A 20,835-nucleotide genomic window follows, 5' to 3' on the forward strand; every position below is an offset into this window, starting at 1 on the left:
TTTTTATTTTCATTTTGCGGAGCTCAATATTTCGACATTAACTGCAAGTGTCTTGTTCACAAGACTGAAATTTTCGGGTAGATTTTGACGGCTTTAACAGTTCAACTATGTACATTTGGTATATTACATGATAAACTTTAGACGTAGCATCATTATAAAACAAAACATAATGAAAACAAAACGACCCTACAAATAAAACTCGACAACTCTAATAGTTGTAATAATTTAATTAAGTGTGAGAAATATTACAATAACTCAGTTCAATGTCCTTCATCGATCCACATGGTCAGGTTCTCTGGTTCGTAGTTCGGATCGATCACACGCGTTTTTATGATCTCCTTGTAAACAAACGCAGACTTCCTCGGCGTGCGGGTTCGTGCTTCGCTCTGGTAGTCCACTTCATACAAGCCTAAGCAGGCGCTGAAATAACAGATATTATTTTTACTTTTGTATCATTTATATGATCATAGATCTTTTAATTGAATCCATACGATAATTTCAAAATGAAACAAACACACGGATAACACTCTTATGTTGTTTTAGTAATTTGAAGATTTGATTATAAACAATTATGTTACGATTTACGAACGTTGATTTACTACACCCTACGATGTTATCATTAAATAGTTTGTGAAGTAGGTATATATATATATATAAATATCGTGTCACAATGTTTGTTTATTGAAATATTGCATCAATATGTAACTTTGTCCAACTTTAAATATAGGCTATATTTTATTTCGATTAATGACCGAAATATTTTTATCGCAAAATTAAAAAAAAAGTTTAGCATGAAGTTCTCTAGGCCAAGTAAAATGTTGATGATTTCTAGAAACTAAAGGTGTAGATCTTCATTAGTTCAAAACTGTGTTCTACAAACTTCAGCCTGTAATAATATCTCACTGCTGGGCATATGCTTCTTTTCTCATGTAGGAGAAGGATTATGGGTATTTATACTTAAATATTTCATTACACCGCTTCGTATTATATTGCCTTTAATGTTTGCCTTAACTTAATTTACACAAGGTAAAACTTACTTGTATCCTTCCAGCCATTCTATGTTATCCATCAAACTCCAAGCCATGTAGCCTTTTATCTTAACGCCAGCCTCAATGGAATCCAATACGTCGTTCAAGGCCGCCCTGTAGTACGTGATTCTTTGATCATCAATCAATCCCTCCTCTTTACGTTGAGACCAGCCATTTTCAGTTACGTAGAAAACAGCATCTTTATATCTATTTTGCATATCCGTTAGCATGTTGTATAAGCTCCTCGGCGATTGCTGAAATTGAAGTAAAACAAAACAAAATATCACTAGCTCGAATCGTTTAAAGTGTCCATTAATCACCCTAGGTTTTAGACTAAACCTCCAACCCAAAAATCAAGTGTGTATTTTTTGTGCAATGTAAATTGATATTGTCATAATATTATCTTTATATACCGGTAGTTTTATAATAATATTAAATTTAAGAAAATTAACTATCGTGATACAAATTTCCTGACAGGTAAGGTTCAACGAGAAATCTCCCCCACTGTGATTTTTACGTTGTTTTTCCGGACACCTAGCTCTACGCAATCCTCATCCAACCTCACGAACAAAAAATAGTTAGTTAGTAGTTAAAACAAATTAGTTTAATTAGCTTAATTCGGGATCAAAATCTATGAACTAAACAATGAGGATGTCATATGTTTCTTATGAGGATGAAAAAAATTAACAAACGCACTAGTCGTCGCTACGGTTTTCGAGGGTTCCCTCGATTTATCTGGGATTCCATCATCAAATCGTTAGTTCCCTACTCATGGTATCATCCTTGAAATATCTCCTTTTCAAAAAAAAAAAAAAGCCTGATAAAAATCGGTTCATAAACGACGAAGTTATCCCCAAACATACATAAAAAATATATATATTTACGGTCGAATTGAGTAACCTCATTTTTTGAAGTCGGTTAAGAAAGTAACTCAGTTGTTTGGTATAGATATCTAAGTTGAGACTTACAACTAACCACGGTGAGGCGGATGCAGGCCACTCTGCAGGTCGGAACACACCATTTTCCTCGTCATCCAAAAAGCTGGGAATAGGGTTGACAGTTTTATAATCAGTGGCTGATACAAAAAATCCGCTGTAATGATTTACTCCGAAGAAATCGTAAGCTCCACGGGCATATTCTTTTTCTTCATCAGTAAATTCAGGCATACGAGATTTCTTGTATCCTTGTTCCATACTTTTTTTAGCGACTCTCTCCGCGAAGTCTTTTGGGAAGCCACCTTCTTCGGAGAATATTGGTTCTGCATACAATCCCCACTAAAATAAATAAATAAGTTTTTAACTTTTTAATTATTCGTAAATTATATCAATATCTCAATATAATAATAGCTTAAATAAAAATAAATAATAGCTTTGGTGCTTAGAAGCATACCTCAGCTTGTTTCCTGATTTCTGTTTCAAATCGATCTTCTTCAGAATCAGTCAACGGACTAAACCATTGAACGCTTATAGTAATACCGCACTCACCATTTTGAGTTGGCTTAAAATCATTATTATAAGTATGGTAAGCTCTTGCATGGCCTAAAACTAGATGCTTGGCGCAGTAATAAGTACCAATGTCACTGATGTTCAGAAGTGGAGCTTTGTTAGTCCAAGAATAACCCTCGTAGCAGATTTCTCTAGGTTCGTTAAATGTAATCCATAACTTGACTCTATCACCAAAGTTCTCAAAAGCAACGCGTGCGTATTCCTCAAACCATTCCGGGAACAGTGGACTCATAAACCCTCCAAGATCTTGCAGTTTCTGTGGTAAATCCCAGTGATAGAGCGTCACCATGGGCTTGATATTGTATTTTAACATTTCGTCTATCAAATTATTGTAATAGGCAATACCGGCTTCATTGATTTCGTTTGCAAAGCCATTGGGTAGAATTCGTGACCAGGAAATGGAGAATCGGTAGGCGTCTAGTCCAAGCTCTCTCATCATCTCGACATCACGTTTGTAGTTATGGTATGAATCAGCTGCGATGTCACCATTGGTCATATCCTGAACGACGTACGGCTTAGTGTGAGTTAAACGATCCCAGATACTTTCTCCTTTGCCTTGAAAAAGATAATAAATAATTTTTAAAGCAATAATACAGAATAAGATGTTTTTGTAATAACTTTCAATTAGGTAAGCAAAAGTTCTTTTATGTAATCATATTGTATATTTCCATCTCCAATTCTAATTCGACATAAAAATTACCGAGACAACATTTTAACATTTTAAGGATTGAATTATTTTAGCTTCAATTTTTAACCGACTTCAAAAAAGGAGGAGGTTACTCAATTCGACCATATAATAATAATAATATTAATAATATTGGAAAGGAGATATCTTAAGTGTAGTACCGAAGATCGAATTCGGAAATCGAGGGAAACCTTGAAAATCCGCATAAATTTTTACTGGGTGTACCGATTTTGATGATTTTTATGTTAATCGAAAGCCGATGTTTACTTTGTTGTCACATTTAAATTTCATCGTGATCTGATAACAACTTTTGGAGTAATCTTTGATAATGCGTATTTACTTGACTATTTTTTCGTCTACCTTCGTTGTATTACTTATCGATGTAATTGAAGTCGGTTTTTTTTCGTTTGCTGGCAAACACAATTATTAAATTAATCTGTCTAAAATTTATTTTTGTCTGAGTTTGTCTTTATTGTCATCGGTATTTATCAGCTGATTCACTTCATAAACTAATTTAGACTACTGTTTGTATAAGCGTTCTGGACAAATTATTTAAATTTAGTCCTTAAGAAACAGTATAAAGTCCATGGTACGAAAAAATATGAGGATTTAAAATCTTGTAAAACGTTGAACAATGACGCTAAGACCTGCCCTGAGAGTGACATTTTACTCCGCTATGTCTTTTGTAAAAAAAGAAATAAGTATATTTTAATTTTTACGGTAAGCGAGTTTACAGATACATTTTCTTTTAAGTATAGTGTTTACCATCCGCATTCCATCCTCCTTCAACTTGGTATGCTGATGTAGCCGTGCCGAATAGGAAGTCATCCGGGAATTTCCTGTCCTGCCACTGCTGAGCATTACAGCTCGCTATTATTAAACTGTTAAGAAATAAAACGATCTTTAGATAAATACATACATACTGAGGAACCTCAGTTTATACTTATTTGTTTATTAGTATTTATTTGAACTGAAATAAATTATCCTGTAAATTTTCTACAGCTGAGCAAAGATATCTTCTTATTATAGGAAAAATACGGAGCTCTATCATATGTCTACATCTACGCTACTCTTAAAATAATTGGTGAAAAATTTCCCTGTCAGGCGTATCGATCCCCACCAGGTGTTTAAGATAGAAACTGGACCTGACGAATTAACACATTCTCTAAGCCAGAATGGAAAGGCTTTAAAGAACATACAGCAGTAGAGTAACACAAGAAATATATACTATTGGAAAGATAGGCTGATTATTCAATTTTAATGCATTTTAAATCTAGATCTAAGATAGTTATTACTCCAGTTAAGTCAGTCTAACATCTTATTAATTAAATTTAGGGTAGTAATAAGAGTTTATTTTGTGCTTTGTTTTTGTACTGATTGTAACGGTGCCATAAGTAACTATATTGTGTAATATATAATCTTATCAAAGTTGCGCTTTTATCATTGTATCTGTTTGATATAAGTGTGAATAACTCAAGAGCATCGAATCTCCATGCAAAGGTTACTCAGTGCTATAAATGTGGACTAGCCAGTTTATACAGTTTTTACTGAGCTTGCTCTCTGCTCCTAGGATTGAGAACTCGATTTCCGATTCGTTAATATATGTATAAATTCATTAATACATAACTATGTGTTATTGACATGTAGATTTAAACAACTATATATATATTAAACATATTTACAATTCACAACTTAATAACTAAATATTTACAGATAGTTTTGGTATAAATCATGTCCGCGTGGAATTGTGCCAAGAATACTTGGCAGCATTTCCCCGTTGAATAGCTATGCCGCTATGCTTAACATATATATATATATATATATATATATAATTGTTTGTTAGTCAGTCAGTTCAGCCTATGGAATCTTTGTACTAAAGACTCGGCGAAGCCTGCCAAATGTCGTCCAGCCCAACCGAATTCTCCTATCGGCCTGCTTCTCGAAATTGTCGCGGTCTAGTTGGATGGTTTGGCCTAAATAGATGTAATCTTGAACACAATCGAGAATGGTACCATCGCTACCCGAACTAAATTTATGTTTAACAACCAAGTCATACAGATACCGGTCTCTGTATGACTTGGTTGTTAAACATAAATTTAGTTTTGTCCAAATTCACACCAAAACCGAACCGTTGCACAGTGGGACAGAACCGTGCGTACCGTCTCAAAAATCTGTAACTTTTTTGTTGATTGAAGTAAATCGCTGAAATTTGGTATGTAGTGTCTCCAGAGTACATACAATCCAATAATGAATGTATCATTGTCAAATATTTAATAAATAATATAAAATAAAATAAAACAAAATAAAAGTGTATTATTTTAATATTAAACCATGGTTTGGTTAACTTATTGAATTATAATTTTACAGTTTTATGATATTAATAAACCTATTTTATGTTATTTTATATTACATATGAATCTTACATTTAAATAAATGACAAATATATAATAACCCACTCCAAAAATATATTTTACAAATAATGTACGAAATTATTTCGATTTAAATAGCTAAGAGGTTCTTAGCTTCCTCTAACGATTTCTTGGATATAGTGACTGATGGTTTTCTGATACTTGATATATAAGGATCTGACGTAAATAGAAGACCATGAAATACGTCTTCGTTTGTTGCGGACCTAGAGCATTTTCTAGCATGATGCAATCTGAATTTTTTGTAATCTTTATTACGCGATTCTTGGGCATCCTCAGATAAATGACCAATGGGCAGAACAGCAAAATGTCTTATTATACTTTCCCCATGTATTAAGATTTTATGTACCGAAGAAGGCATATTATACCACATATATTTTGTTACGTACAGTTGTTCCATATTCTTTCTTTTTTTCGATTTCTCTGATAGATCTTCTTCGATCGACTTTGGTGGACGTCCACGTTCTTCAGATGTTGTAGGTGTAATATCCATCGGTGCTTCTTCGAATTGTACCTTAAATTCACCGTCTAACCACGATATATTATTACTAAAGAAACGTTATTTAGTTCGGTTAGATTTGGTCCACCGATCGTTAAACGCTGTTATAAGCGTTTTTTGAATACGTTTCACAATTAATTCACTTTTTTCAGACGACAAATGGTGGTGTTGTTCTAAGCATTTTTGAATATCTTCAGATTTTGTTCCATGGCCAATAAAAAATTCGCATAATACTCGTCGAGGCACAACGAATTCACTCATTTTGTTTTTATTTTTAACTACTTTTTTTTACCGAGGTTGGTGAAGACTATATTATGTTAAAGCACACTAAAGTACTGCTAAATGACAACGTAAATCAATAACTTTTATACTGAAATTTCGTGTGAAAAAATATTACTATCTAGTGTCATTATCAAGTTCCTAACCACTATCTATGAAGGTGGTTAGTAGTAGGTAGGTACTGATAATGTACACTAACAACTATAACTAGATACCACTTGATCCCTTTTCCTTCACCGCGATAGAGAAATACATAAACTATATGAGAAACATGTAATTCACACAGTGACAACAAAACATTAACCACATCTGACCGCACGATAAAAAAAATATACTACATACTAATACATTGCCCAAAACTCCCACTTTACCTAAAGATTGAGTAAATAGATAATATTGTTTAAGAAAAAAAGGTCAAAAGTGATCTAAATATCCAAAAATCTCATTAATCAGAACTAAAATAATTTTTGGAATATTTTGTATTTTCTCCCCATTAGCCATTTTTCGTTTCATTTCAAGGGGGGCAGATTCGGGCACTCAATTTTTTTTGCCCTGACTTTAAGATTAGCTGCTCTATACGATGCTATCAAAATTACGACATGGGCAGACACCGCTAACTGTCAAAAGTCTATGCAAAGTTTCTAATAAGGATAGAATATTAGGTCCTGAAATAAAAATTCTTTACCTCCCCAGGTTTCACATAATGGTTCGCTTAAATTATTTTTAAATAGATTACTTCATCACCATTCTAACCATATATCACACTTACAAATTTTCTGGTAAAGTAATGCAAATATGACCATGTAAACTGGTGGAATTGTGTTCTACATAATTGACATAATTTTGAGCGTCAACTTGCAAGCCTTATTCTAATACAAAAAATGAGAAATAGTGTATTTCAACTGCTATATAATATGCATTGAACATTCAGTTAGACATATGCATTAACAAAATATTCAATATAGAACATTACGAAAAGCTATTTTTGAGACGGTACGCACGGTTCTGTCCCACTGTGCGTTGGAAGGAGTCGTTTAGGTCGCCCGGCATATGGCCTAGCTTATTCAATGTCTTTACAAAGATCACAATATCGTCGGCAAAATGATGGTGCGAGATGTATTCGCCGTTGACGTTGAAACAATAAAAACTTAAAAGAAGAAGAGAGGACAAAAAAATTTTTTTTTTAAATGAATTTATTTTAATGTAAGTACTGAAAAATAACTCGTTAAAACTAAATAAAATCTATTCGAAAGACATAGAGACTATTGTGAATACATACCCTGCTAAAATTTTAGTTTGATTTTTAAGTATAAAGGCTATCAAACTGATTTATAGTTTTACTGCATTAGATTTTTCTATTTCAACGGTTAAGAGAAAATCTTATGACAATATTTTTTTTCACAGTCAAACCATAACCAGTAAATCTATAATATAAGATTATATTTAAAAATATACGTACCCTATATATAAAAACAGTTTCATCGTTGCTATCACACGTTTTGAAGTACGTACAAAATTGCGCTGATGATCCGTTTATATAGTTTTCTTATGAGAGCTAACGCGATATTTATCCGATATTCTGATAAATTTCAGATAAGGTGGTTATATAAATATATAACAAACAAATACAACAATATTTTCAATAAGATTAAGTAACAATATCTCATGTACATGAATAAAAACGAATCGTCGAAATGCGGGTTTTTTTTTTTGGTAAAATTACCATTTTTTTACTCAACCTAAACTGGATAATTTACTAATCGGTGTGTACATATTCAAATTATAACACAATTTGAGTAATTTTTAAAGACATAAAAAATCTACTAAGATAAAGTGTAATTTTACGATTTTTAAGTATAAATTTTAATTGTATTGTATTATTACGGAACTGTTTATTAAATTTTAATAACAAACTGAAGATTTACGAAAAATTTAAGTAATTTGGGTTACTTTATTTTATTTTTTTTGTAAACTTAAAAAAAATATTTTGTAATTAGAATTACTGTGAAATGATTAGTAATTTAGATTTCTTTTTATTATTTATACAATTTTAACTGTAAAATTACTGAAGAATAATATTTCTTTTTATCTTTATGTACAATTGTACTAAACAGGTTGATAATTTGCAATCTACTAACGGCTATGAAAACTTTAATTTAAATTGATTAAATACAATTATTTAGCAAACTGAAGATTGAATATTAGACTTCAGAACATGGCGTGCAGTCTTACAACTCGGAATGGACGTCAGTGTCATACAAATGAAACTCGAGAGATAGACAAATGTTAAGATATTCAAATGTTATTAAAAACAACTGCCACGTTTGTTACTAATTTACCATACATAAATATAGCTATCAATAGACACTTTTAACATCCGCCCATGTAGGCTTTAATTTACCAGTAATTAGGCCGCGTTAGGCCTATCGCGCTAATCTTCGCATATGCATTATTTTCGTAGCATTTTCAATAAAATATATGTTTTTAGTTACATTGATGATAAGCAATTGCAGCTGACGCCGCGTTGGCGCAACGGTCACAGCCATGGATTGTACCTGTTGCGCGGTTGCGGGTTCGATCCCGCACATGACAAACATTTGTATTGGCCATACAGGTGTTTGCCGTGGTATGGGTGTTTGTGCAGTTCTTGTGGGTCTCCCCACTGTGCCTCGGAGAGCACGTTAAGCCGTCGGTCCCAGCTGTTATCATGTAAACCTGATAGCGATCGTTACTCATAGTAGGGAATATATCCGTCAACCCGCATTGGAGCAGCGTGGTGGATTAAGCTCTGATCCTTCTCCTCCATCGGGAAAAAGGCCTATGCCCAGTATTGGGATATTATAGTTTGAAGCGTAGGCCGCTTGCAGCAGTGCCAACGTGCTAAAGACTCAGAATGATTATCGACCAATTTTTAATATCGTCATATCATTGTAAGTCTTACATATATCTATCTATCTATGGCCTTTACATCTATTGCAGATGTTTTAAGCAGTGTAAATCCATATTGGTTTCACCGCTATTGAGATTGCGATGGCGGAGTGTCCTCTCTAAAGATGTTAACTGCTTTGCCCGGATTTGAATTTGGGAAGTGACTCAGGAACGACCAGTCGCTACGTGTGGAGCTGGTTCGGTTGCAGGACCTGACTCGTGTCTTACAGGGATTCACTCCGAGCACATTAGTCGCCTCTTACTACACCTTGTATACGAGGGGGGCACTATTCTATTCTGCCGATGCCCCACGGCTGGTTACACATAGCATACGAGCAAATACTCTTCTATAACTAAAATTTATCTTGGTGACAGCTTAGGACGTCTCTAATGTAGGGTGGCTTTTATTTAGTTATGCTTGAATTAAAAAAAATTTAAGCTGTATCTAGGGACGTCATTGTTATGTTACAGTCATGTGACAATGGTAGATAAGTGTTTGATGAATAGTCTTATAATGGTCGTTTTTGTTGATGTTTTAATAAAATGTTATAGTGAGAAGCACAGATTTTGAATGTTACGTAAAAATATTTATAACATAGAAGCTTAATATATTATTCAAGGTACTAATGTAAAAGTACAGTGATCGAGTATGGCCTATGTATCTGTTAATAATTAATGTTAATTTTATCACTTTCGTAGAAGTATAGTAGTAGCAGTGGTTATATATTGTAGGTGTTTTTGCCAAATGTATGATGGTATGGAGTGCGGTCATTACGTAAGTGCATTCCTGAGTTACAAAGTTTCATTTTTAAAAACAAAACATACATTTGTAATATCGCTCCAATATATAACTAGTCCTTTTATGACTGTTATATTTTTTTTTATAAAAATATTATAATACTAAAAATAAATAAATTTAAAGGTTCACCAACATTGATTTTTGATATTTGATAGAAAGTTTTTTGTTTATGGTATCTCTTATTCCTCCTATTCCCTTCTCCTACTACTGAGACCAATTAGGTATTATTTTAAGTATACTGTCATGTAGACCCAACGTCACAATGGCTCACAGACTACTTATTTGTATTTAAAGTGCAACAGTATTATATTTTTCAATTAGTAAAGGAGACGACTTGACAAATGTTTCTGTCATCAAAGCTGCGGGGAATGACTTGTTTAATCAAATTAAAAATATAAACATATACATTTTCGTGTCTTCAGACTTTATCAAATAATGAAAAAAGAAAACCTGTTCTTTTATACATATTTCTTATCTGTTATAAAGTTAGGAGGGAAGTGCGGCAGAATAGAAAAAAAAAGAAATAGAATATTCAAGTTTCTTTATTGCAACCAATATGTGTCTAATGTCCTTCGTCGATCCACATGGTCAGGTTTTCTGGTTCGTAGTCAGGGTCGATCAATCGGGACCTTACGATCTCCTTGTAAACGAACGCAGATTTCCTCGGCTTGCGGGTTTTGGCTTCGCTCGTGAAGTCTACTTCGTATAAGCCGAAACGTTCTCTGAAACATGACATAGTAGGTTAAGCGCAGCTTAAAATGGTGTACCAAAAGTTATGCAGAATTTTTAAGTCTAAAAGTCACATTTCATCGAATACTAGCTGACTCAACAGAAGTTTTCTTACCTTACATATATAAAAAATAATAATTAAATAACAGAAACCTATCTCGACTTTAAACTAGATTGCAAACTTTTTAAAGCTTAAATAAAATTACTGATCATGTCTAAACTTTGTGATCCTAAAAACTTTCTGTGTCCTAAAAATAAACTATCCTATACACTAAATCAGTATTATTCGAACGTTTTCTGCTAGAAAAAGTGAAAGTCAGAAGTTTTGGTACTCTTCAGTTAAGTTGCTTCAAATTTCGATAGAGGTCATTCTCAATGTTGTTTCCTCAATACAATGATCAGTCGGCGCTTAAATCTTTATCATACGCGTCTTAACCATTCATGAGGCGCAGGGCCAGACCTATGAGGACGTCATCGTCCTCCAGACAAATACAAGGAGGCTCACGATCCACGACAGCGTTTCGCACGCTGTAGTCGCGGTGACTAGACACACCAACACCTGTGTCTATTACACCGACGACCGTGACGACGCAATTGGTCGCTTTGTGGCGAGGGCAGCGGAGATGACGGACAAGAAAATCCTTGAGCATAGTCTCAAGATGGCCATTCACCATAGAGATGCTGCCGTCATTGAGAATGTGCTCAAAATGTTGAAAAATGTAGAGGTGTGAAGACATCATTGTATTGTAAGTATAAATTATGCGTAGATAAAAGTGTAAAGTAAGTAATATAAATAATAAAATTGAATGTAAAATAGTATAGGAATAGGATAATGTAATTGTAATGATAAGGCTTTATATATTTACTTAATAAGATAGGATTAGTCATATAATATATTAATAAAAGTTAAAAAAAAATGAAATTTAAATGGATAAAACGATTCCTAACCACAAAAAAAGTACCTAACTACTAACAATAACATAGGTTAAGTGTACATTGTAAGTAGCAAATAAGTGTACATATATTGTAGTTAGCAAATAAGTGTAAATATAATAAAAATAATTAGTATATAAGAATATAAAATAAGCAATATGTAGAATAGCCTTGGTCAGTGGACTCGCGTCGACTTTTAGAAATTTGAAATTTTAAGACTAGTTATTAAGGCTTCTGAATTCTAAGTTGCGGTGAAGTACCGATGCATGTTAAAAAATAATAATAACAATTAATGGAATAACAAAAGCACGGGCATAATAAGCCTGTGGATATATCACATAATTAAAAAAAAAAATCTTTATCATAAGGGAAAATTAAATGAGAATTATTTTGATACTTACGTGTATCCCTGCATCCATTCGTAATTATCCATCAAACTCCAAGCCATATAGCCTTTAAGATTAACGCCAGCTTCAAGAGTATCTAATACACTATTCAACGCTGCCCTGTAATATATGATCCTCTCGTCATCTATTAACCCTACGTCTGGGACCTGAGACCAACCGTTCTCAGTTATGTAAAACGGAGGATTATTATATTTATCGCTAAGATGTGTCAGGGTATTATATACACTATCTGGTGCCATCTGAAAAAGTTAAATATCACTCTTTTATATTTGAACTATATTTCTTTTCGTATGTATTGTGTTAGTACTATTAGTGTGACGAACTCTACACACTACTGGTACTAAAATAAAAAATAAATAACTTACTTTAAGCCACTCTGAAGCGGATTGGAGCCAGTCTTCTGGTTTGTGTATACCAACATCTACATCGTCCAGCAATGAGGGAACGGGGTTAACAGTTTTGTATTCATTAGCTGATACGAGATTAGACGTATAATGATTGATACCAAAGAAGTCATAAGTTCCTTGGATGAATTTTCGTTCTTCCTCAGAAAGTTCAGGCAGGCGAGATCTTGAGTAACCCTGTTCGATACTTTTCCTTGCAACGATCTCCGCAAACTCCTTCGGGAAACCACCTTGTTCAGAAAATATTGGTTCCGCGTATATACCCCACTTAAATGAAATAAGAAAAAATTATAGTTAAGAATTATAATATCGATGACAGCATTCTTTTATTGTGTACCTACCTCTGCTTGCCTCCTAAGTTCAGCTGCATATTGATCTTCTTCTGAATCTGTCAACGGACCGTACCAGCTTATATTAATAGTAATACCACACTCGCCGTTCTGGTTTGGCTTGAAGTCATTATTATAAGCATGGTAGGCTCTTGCGTGAGCAAGTAAAAGATTTTTACCACAGTGGTATGTACCAATATCGGTTAAATTTAGGAGGGGAATCCTTTCATAAGCGCCATAGCCTTGGTAGCAAAATTCTCTGGGTTCGTTGAATGTAATCCAAAGTTTAACTCTATCGCCAAAATTTTCGAAAACAACTCGAGCATAATCTTCAAACCATTCAGGGAACATGGGATTCATTAAACCACCTAGGTCTTGCAACTTCTGAGGTAAATCCCAATGGAAAATCGTAGCCATGGGTGTTATGTTGTATTTCAACATTTCATTGATATAATTGTTGTAGAAATCAATGCCAGCCTGGTTGACATTTCTAGGAGCTAGGGGATTTGGCAGAATTCTGGGCCATGAAATAGAAAACCTGTAAATGTCGATTCCAAGTTCTCTCATCATTTCAACATCGCGCTTGTAGTTGTAATAAGAGTTTGCTGCGATGTCTCCGTTGCTCATGTCCACAATGACATGAGGTCTATTGTGGGTCATATGATCCCAAATACTCTCTCCCTTGCCTGAAATGTAATAATAAGGTATTTCAATAAACACCAAACTTTAAACTGCCACGTTTTTGTCTATTAAATGAGTAAAGTAGTTAAATAAGTTGTTTTAGGGCCATTTGAACTGTGTGTCAATGTTTCCTTCGTGGACATGGGAGGTTTTTAAGTAATTGCTATCACTGATAAGCCTGGTTTCTGCACTCAACTTAGTGTTTCTTTCACATGTACATTTGAGACTAGACAAATAATCTGTGCTATATTCCATACAACTAAAGCAGCAGATTATAGCTTTTAAAATACTTTTTAATTAATTAATACCGTCTGCGTTCCATGCTCCTTCGATCTGGTAAGCCGCTGTTGCTGCACCAAATAGAAAATCATCCGGAAACCGCCTTTCTTGCTTCAGCTGAGCATTACAGCTCGCTATTATAAAACTGTAGTAGAAAAACATATGTACATATAGATTATATAATTGTAAGTAAAATAAAAATTAAATGAGGATTTTAACTAACGTTAATGCTTTTTATACCAATAAGTTTGCGACGCGCGTATCATTTATCTTAGATTTAGTGGTCACCGTAGCTTATTAGTTCCGTACCTGTAATACCTGTATTGCCTGTAACACCAGGCACTCCAAGCATATTGCTGATCCTACCCCTCTGTCTACCTTACCACCACAGGAACTCGACACTGCTTAAGAGCGTTATTATTTGGCCGTGATCTTCTCTATCAAAGCCTAATAATACTCTCATCACTACTTAAGAGTTGTCAGCTGGTACCTTAACATCACCTATACTTTTATATTTACATTCTTTTATTGATGGCTAACTTTTTCTTAGTGTTCAATGTTTTTTGCGCAGTATCCTTATTTTTCATAAGATTAGCTTTTTTCTGGAAAAAATTACTTTAACTTTGTTTAATGGTCCATAGTTATAAATATTTCTATGTATAGCAAATTGATTGGATTCATTCTATTGCATTATTTAAATTTATTTGTATTATAGTTATTAAAATTGAATTTTATTATATACACAAAAAAGCTGGATTATTACAATAACGTTTTGGTATTCAACTTAACTCTCTGGGTTCCCCGTAATGTTATAGGTACATAAGTTTTATGCATTAAAAGAAAATAAATAAATATATTTTTAAATAATTTAGCACAATACTCATTCACGTTATTGTAATTGATGATAAAAAAACATAGGCAGCAAAATAAATATAACACATCAGAAGTTGCGAGAGCACAATCAACAAATTTATTTTTAAATGCTATTGCATTTTTATTTTCATTTACATATATTGTATTGTATTTTGTAATGTCAGATCTTTCCAATGATACGACATTTAATTTTAGCACGACTTTTTATATGGAGGGGTGGATATCTTCACAACCAAAGCAATCACTTAAAACAAATCAAGGAATAGAGATGCTTTATGTGAATTTGAAGGTATGTGAGTTTGCTTGTGTACATGTGAGCGAGTGTGCTTAAAAGCTTAAGCTTCTAAGTGCTTATGGTGAGTAGTTTTATAGAAATGAATTTTTTAAGTTGTTAGAATATATTATTTACAAACCGTACTTACCCTATTAACAGCAAAAACTTCATCGTCCGCATGTGCAACAAAGGAATGACACAGGGTTAAAGTTGCTCACTAATATATTGCTTCTAACTACTACATCAAATCTTGTTACTTATCTTAGATTAAGATAAGATGACTTTCTTATATTTATTTTTTGGGTTTTTTTACTAAACACTAAATATTGTGCAATACGAACATACATATAGAAATTGATAATTTAAACAAAAATACACACACATACATATCAATATTCACACATACGAACACCACCACCTTCGGACTTAATTCGCGGCGTATATTTTTAATATTTCAAGTGAACATATTTAGGAACTCCACATGGTACGCAACAAAACGGTTCTGGTAAAGATTGTAAGGCCTTTCAGCTGATAGCTTCATGTTTTATAATAATAATAATAATAATAATAATAATAATTTATTTCAGACATATGTCCATATTTTTGTTAGTTACATTTTTTTCCTAAGCTATGTTAGTTCCAACAATTGTGACAAATGACATCTTAATTAAATTATATCTCTTAAAAAAAATATATCCCTCAAACAATTGAAACACTATGCCAGGGGTCCAGAAATACATAATACAAGTCATATGACCGCAGAAATAAACCTGGGTAGCCTAAGTAATGGCCATGTTATGAACATGGATCGAAGCGGCAACCTTAATCCCAAAAACAACCCCAATTCACCAATCGACTAACGTGTCTTCAAATGTCAAGATAATATGTAATGTCCATGATATAATCGTGACATAATTTTTGTAAGATGTAGATAAGAGAATAGTTACCTATTTATAGTATACGATCTTTACTGTCAAGAGGTATTACGACTTATCGGTGACTAGGGTTGCCATTTCATAATAAAGTAGACAAATCACACGATACCATCCGCTTTGGGTGGCATCGCACTTCCTATAGGAGTTGTGGTTATCTTTCTGTCTCTTTGTGTGGTAAAATGTGTAGGAAAAGAATCAGCCTGTACATAAGCAAAAGATAGGGAAAGACCTTTGTACTTCGGAAAGGCTAGATCTTAAAGCATCACATTATTCCACTACGGATTGGCAATTCCCTACCATGGATAACAATCGCTAAATAATTGGTGTTTATGATTACAAACGCGACCCATATACCCAGAGTAGAGAGAACACCAGGCAAAGGCCTAGCAGCAAGCTCCTGCAGTTTTGAATAATAGTGTGGTTCAGTTTATGACTCAAGTTCACTAGTCATACTAATATAATATTAAGCATAACTGTGAAAACTGCCCAGCCCAACCGAATCCTCCTATCGACTTCCTTCTCGAATATATAGAAATAAATAGGAATTTATAGGATTGACCGTACCGTACAACTATCCTATTATTATATATATAATATACATACTACCGTAACAATTTATCCTAATATTCTTATATTTATATATTGAGTTGTATTTGCTTAAGCAGCCCTAGATATGATCGACGTTTCTTGAATTCTTTCGTTTTAAATGAAGAAATCAAATACTTGAGATTTATTATATTATCATTGCGTTTTATCGACAGTTTTTGATTCAAATATATTTTTACATTGACTTCAGAGGATGTGTATCTGTCCAGTAATTTAAAGAACATTCTGTAATGTTCTTTGAGGAAAATAAAAATATTAGATTTGATTTTTGGCAACTATTTCAGACATGAAACGATTTTTGCACAGTGGTGGATGGATAAGGCGATTTTTTTTTAAACAGGTCTATTTTTTTATACTACATAAATTATGTCAAGCTTCATCACTTCAGCCTAATACAGGCCACTGCTGGACATAGGCCTCCACAAGTTCACGCCAAAAATGGCGTGTACTGATGTGGTTTGCCCATAGTCATCACGCTAGGCGGGCGGGTTGGTGACCGCAGTACTGGCTTTGTCGCACCGAGGACGCAGCAGCCCGTCTTTGGCCTGTGTATTTCAAAGCCAGCAGTTAGATGGTTATCCCGCCATCGGTCGGCTTTTTAAGTTCCAAGGTTGTAGTGGAACTGTGTTATCCGTTAGTCGCCCTTTACGACACCCATGGGAAGAGAGGGGTGGCAATATATTCTTACTGCCGTAACCAATCAATCAAGCTTATCACGTAGTTTTTTTGACGTGATCATTACAATATTTCGTAATATTTCGTAATAATTTTATGACATTCACACATATTCGACTCTTCCTAAGATAAGAACCTTCATGCTTGTGTTATGGGTAACAGCTGGCTGATATAGCTAACTTTTTTTTTATAAATATACATGGGAATAATACACACACAAATATCATATAGACTCAGGCGGGAATCGAAACTCCAATCTGCGGGACAGAAAGCAGAACCACTACAAACGGTGAAAACGGACTAATCAAACGTACCTAGTTATATTGAAGTATAATAGGAAATGTCTGGAAATGTCTGGTCTGGCTGGCAAAATCTGGACCAGCCTGATTGGGAAAGTACCTAACAGAAGACCACAGCCTAACAATATTTCTCTCAAGCAGTGTTTTTCCTGGGATAAGGTACCCCAAGCTTTTGGGTAGGGTCCGAGGGTTGGTAGAGATTGACGACGTGCTTGCGATACTTCTGGTGTCGCAGGTGTCTAGAGTCTACGGCCACTAAACATCGGGTAAAGTAAACTTGTATTTATACTGTAAGGGTAAAGTAATCTTCATTTGTACGATTTCATTTTTGTGTTACCCACACATTAGGGAATTCTAAATATTTTTTAATATCATATCAAAAATCGACCGTCCAAAAAAATGTTTAAAATAATCTTTATAGTTACTTATAAAAAAAATAGTAGGTAGTATAATTTTTTTTTTCAATAGAATAAAATTGTAAAATTTAATTTCTTGGAAGCCTTATATAAATCATTTGTTTCTAATTATCAACATCCACGGGCTCTTAGTTGCTCATGCTATTTGTATACATAAAATATTTGTTTTATTATCGGCAAGTGTTTTTTTTACAATAAAGATGCCTGATGATGGTCCAATAAAGGATCGAAACGTCGCATGAATTTGCAATTAGTGGTTTGATTGGCACCTTATGTCCACTTTCCTGCGAACCGTCAAAGAATACTTATAACAAATGGACACAACGATAAATAATAGTTTAAAAAAAGTTTTCATATTTTTTTAAGATAAGTCGTACATTGTCTGTGACCATTAATAAATATTGAATCTATATATGTATAAATACGTGAAGCAAAAACTTTGTACGCCCTTTTACGAAAATTGCGCGTAGCAGTAGGAAATTTCGCACGCTTAGTTTCTATAGAGAAGGAGTGGAGAATGCTAATATTTTTTTTTAAATTATGCATAAAAAATAATTTAAATCAACAAAAAAATATTATACACACTACCATGTATTTGACACACACACGCATATATACCTACTCTTTTATTTATTGTTACAGAAGTATAGTGTTTGACAACAGAACCGTAATAATGTTCAAACTTATAATTTAAACTAGCTGTGCACTCGACTTCGGAATGTGTGGAATTTAACAAAATAGTTATAGTACGCAGTTATAAAATAAAATAATAATCTAAAATAAAAGTAGCCTAAGTTACCCCTTATTACATCCGCTATCTGCCAGTGAAAGCTCCGTCAAAATCGGTTCAGCCGTTTGAGAGATTAGCCGGAACAAACAGACAGACAAACAAAAATTATAAAAATGTTATTTTTATATGTTCCGTGTACACATATGAATTTAGTAAAAAGCGGTTATTTTAATATTACAAACACTCCAATTTTATTTATTTCTATAGATTAATTATGGTCGAATTTCGTCCACTGGCGACCACTAGCTTTTATAATTAGACTAAGAACAACAGGTTGAAACCTTAGCGGTTTTTTTGTTGCAATTTTTTATAATTTTATATAGTGTGAATTTTATTAACGATAATCTCTAATATATAAAATTCTCGTGTCATGGTGTGTGTTGTACATTGAACTCCTCGGAAACGGCTCGACCGATTTTAATAAAATTTTGTGGGCATATCGGGTACATCTGAGAATCGGCCAACATCTATTTTTCATACCCCTAAGTTAGAAGGGGGGGGGATTAAGCGGGTTAATAACATATATGGCAAAGCAACGTTTGCGGGGTCAGCTAGTAATCATATAAAATAATTAAAAAACTAAGAGCAAAATGTAACTCTTGCAGTATAATCAGGTTCAGGTATTTCTTGAACTCGCTGTAAGTGGTAGAGCGCCATCCATCAAGTAGGTCACATGAATTTGTCAATTATTTAACCTCTCCCCCAATATAATTTTAGATTTTAAAAGGAATATGTAATGCAAGTCAGCAGGTAATATTCAAACAGGCATCAACGTTTCCCAAATAGAAAAAGGTTTGCTGAGTGCTCAGTTTCAAAAATCCTAAGATATTTAAATTGAAAATTATTAACTCTAGCTAACAATACAAATGATTCTTATCCCTAATCCTTATCCTTAATCCTTTATAATATTATAAATTTAAATGTATTGTATATTTATTAAATATTTGTTAAATGTTATGTATATTTATTGAAGTAGATTATTATTTGCATTTTATTAATATCAGCGCTTTGAATTTTGAAAATCACTAGATTTGAATCGTCACTCTACAAGTCTGACATGTCAGTTCTAAATGAAGATAAAGGTGGCTCGTGTCACCAGTCACGTAAACAACTGCTTCCCTTAAATCTATCAATAAGATATTTTATAATATAAAGATTATAAGCAAAATGTCAAATATGTGGCTATGCGGATGGATTCGTGGGTCCATTGGAAGTTGTGGAGCCAGATGTTAAGCAAGAAAAAAAATATATCTACGGGAAATTCAACTGGGGTGGTTGCTAAGTACACGAGGGAAATGCTGGATGACTGGATCTTTGAGATGGTTAAGTCCATCTCAGGCAACCGAAACGTTAATGTTGACTTGGTGGGCTTGATACTGCAAAAATTTACATCGTCGAGAACTTCGATGAGAAAGTAGAAATAGTAGCCACAACCACGGTTTATTTATTTATACTTTATTGTACACCACAACTACATTTTAAACAATAAACACATTTAAAAAAAAAAATGTTTACAGACTGTGAAGTACGGGCGGACTTATGGCTATTTAGCCATTTCTTCCAGACAACCCAACGGTTGAACTTAATAGAAAAACTGGTTCGTCGCTTTGGCGAAACGGCTCTTAAGTGCCAGGTCTATTGCTTCCATGCTAGTAAATGGATTCAATGAGGGTACAAATTGCAACCGTTTCAAGGTGGATGGAGTCCTTATAAATCACTAGCGATAAGACCGCCTTTGTACATCTTCCTCTAATTATACTACTTTTGTTTGTATCTTTTAATGGTGTGCGAAAAAGATTACTATTATTATTATTATCACTTTGGTAGTAGTTTAGTTATATATATAGGTATAGTAAGTAATAGTATAGTAGTAAAAAAAGCGAACAGGCATGTATTATTATATATTTAATATATTTATGATATATTAATTGGAGTAAAGCTTCTTTTCGCATGCTTGACTTGGGGAGTAAGCTGGTGAAATTGTAACGAGTGTGTTACAAAAAGTGTTATTGGGCGAGGCGAACGGAAGTTAAGTGCTAAGTTACGTTTCGTTTAT

The 20,835-nt window shown here is 33.6% G+C and overlaps 1 protein-coding gene across 1 annotated transcript; it reads right to left on the reverse strand.

Annotated features, from left to right (window-relative positions):
- Nucleotides 1–260: 260 nt before the first annotated feature.
- On the reverse strand, nt 261–15,229 carry LOC123664940 (lactase-phlorizin hydrolase-like). The gene is made up of 12 exons (XM_045599305.1): nt 15,207–15,229; nt 13,941–14,056; nt 12,964–13,637; nt 12,584–12,889; nt 12,213–12,457; nt 10,717–10,871; nt 6,034–6,172; nt 3,984–4,099; nt 2,686–3,088; nt 1,997–2,303; nt 1,038–1,282; nt 261–420 (listed from the first exon to the last, which is right to left on the reverse strand). The coding sequence occupies exons 1-12, from the start codon at nt 15,227–15,229 to the stop codon at nt 261–263; spliced, it is 2,889 nt and encodes a 962-aa protein (XP_045455261.1).
- Between the last annotated feature and the right edge of the window lie 5,606 nt (nt 15,230–20,835).

The sequence above is a fragment of the Melitaea cinxia genome, chromosome 23, assembly GCF_905220565.1.
Source record: "Melitaea cinxia chromosome 23, ilMelCinx1.1, whole genome shotgun sequence".
NCBI classification, from domain to species: domain Eukaryota; kingdom Metazoa; phylum Arthropoda; class Insecta; order Lepidoptera; family Nymphalidae; genus Melitaea; species Melitaea cinxia.

Bases quoted from the DNA above. Each gene is read 5' to 3' on its own strand.
- LOC123664940 (XM_045599305.1), bottom strand. From the start codon at position 15,229: ATGAAGTTTTTGCTGTTAATAGG. The intron at 13,638-13,940 runs GTATTAATTAAT...ATTACATTTCAG, and splicing joins AGGAGCATGGAACGCAGACG to GCAAGGGAGAGAGTATTTGG. The intron at 3,089-3,983 runs GTAAACACTATA...ATCTTTTTCAAG, and splicing joins AGGAGGATGGAATGCGGATG to GCAAAGGAGAAAGTATCTGG.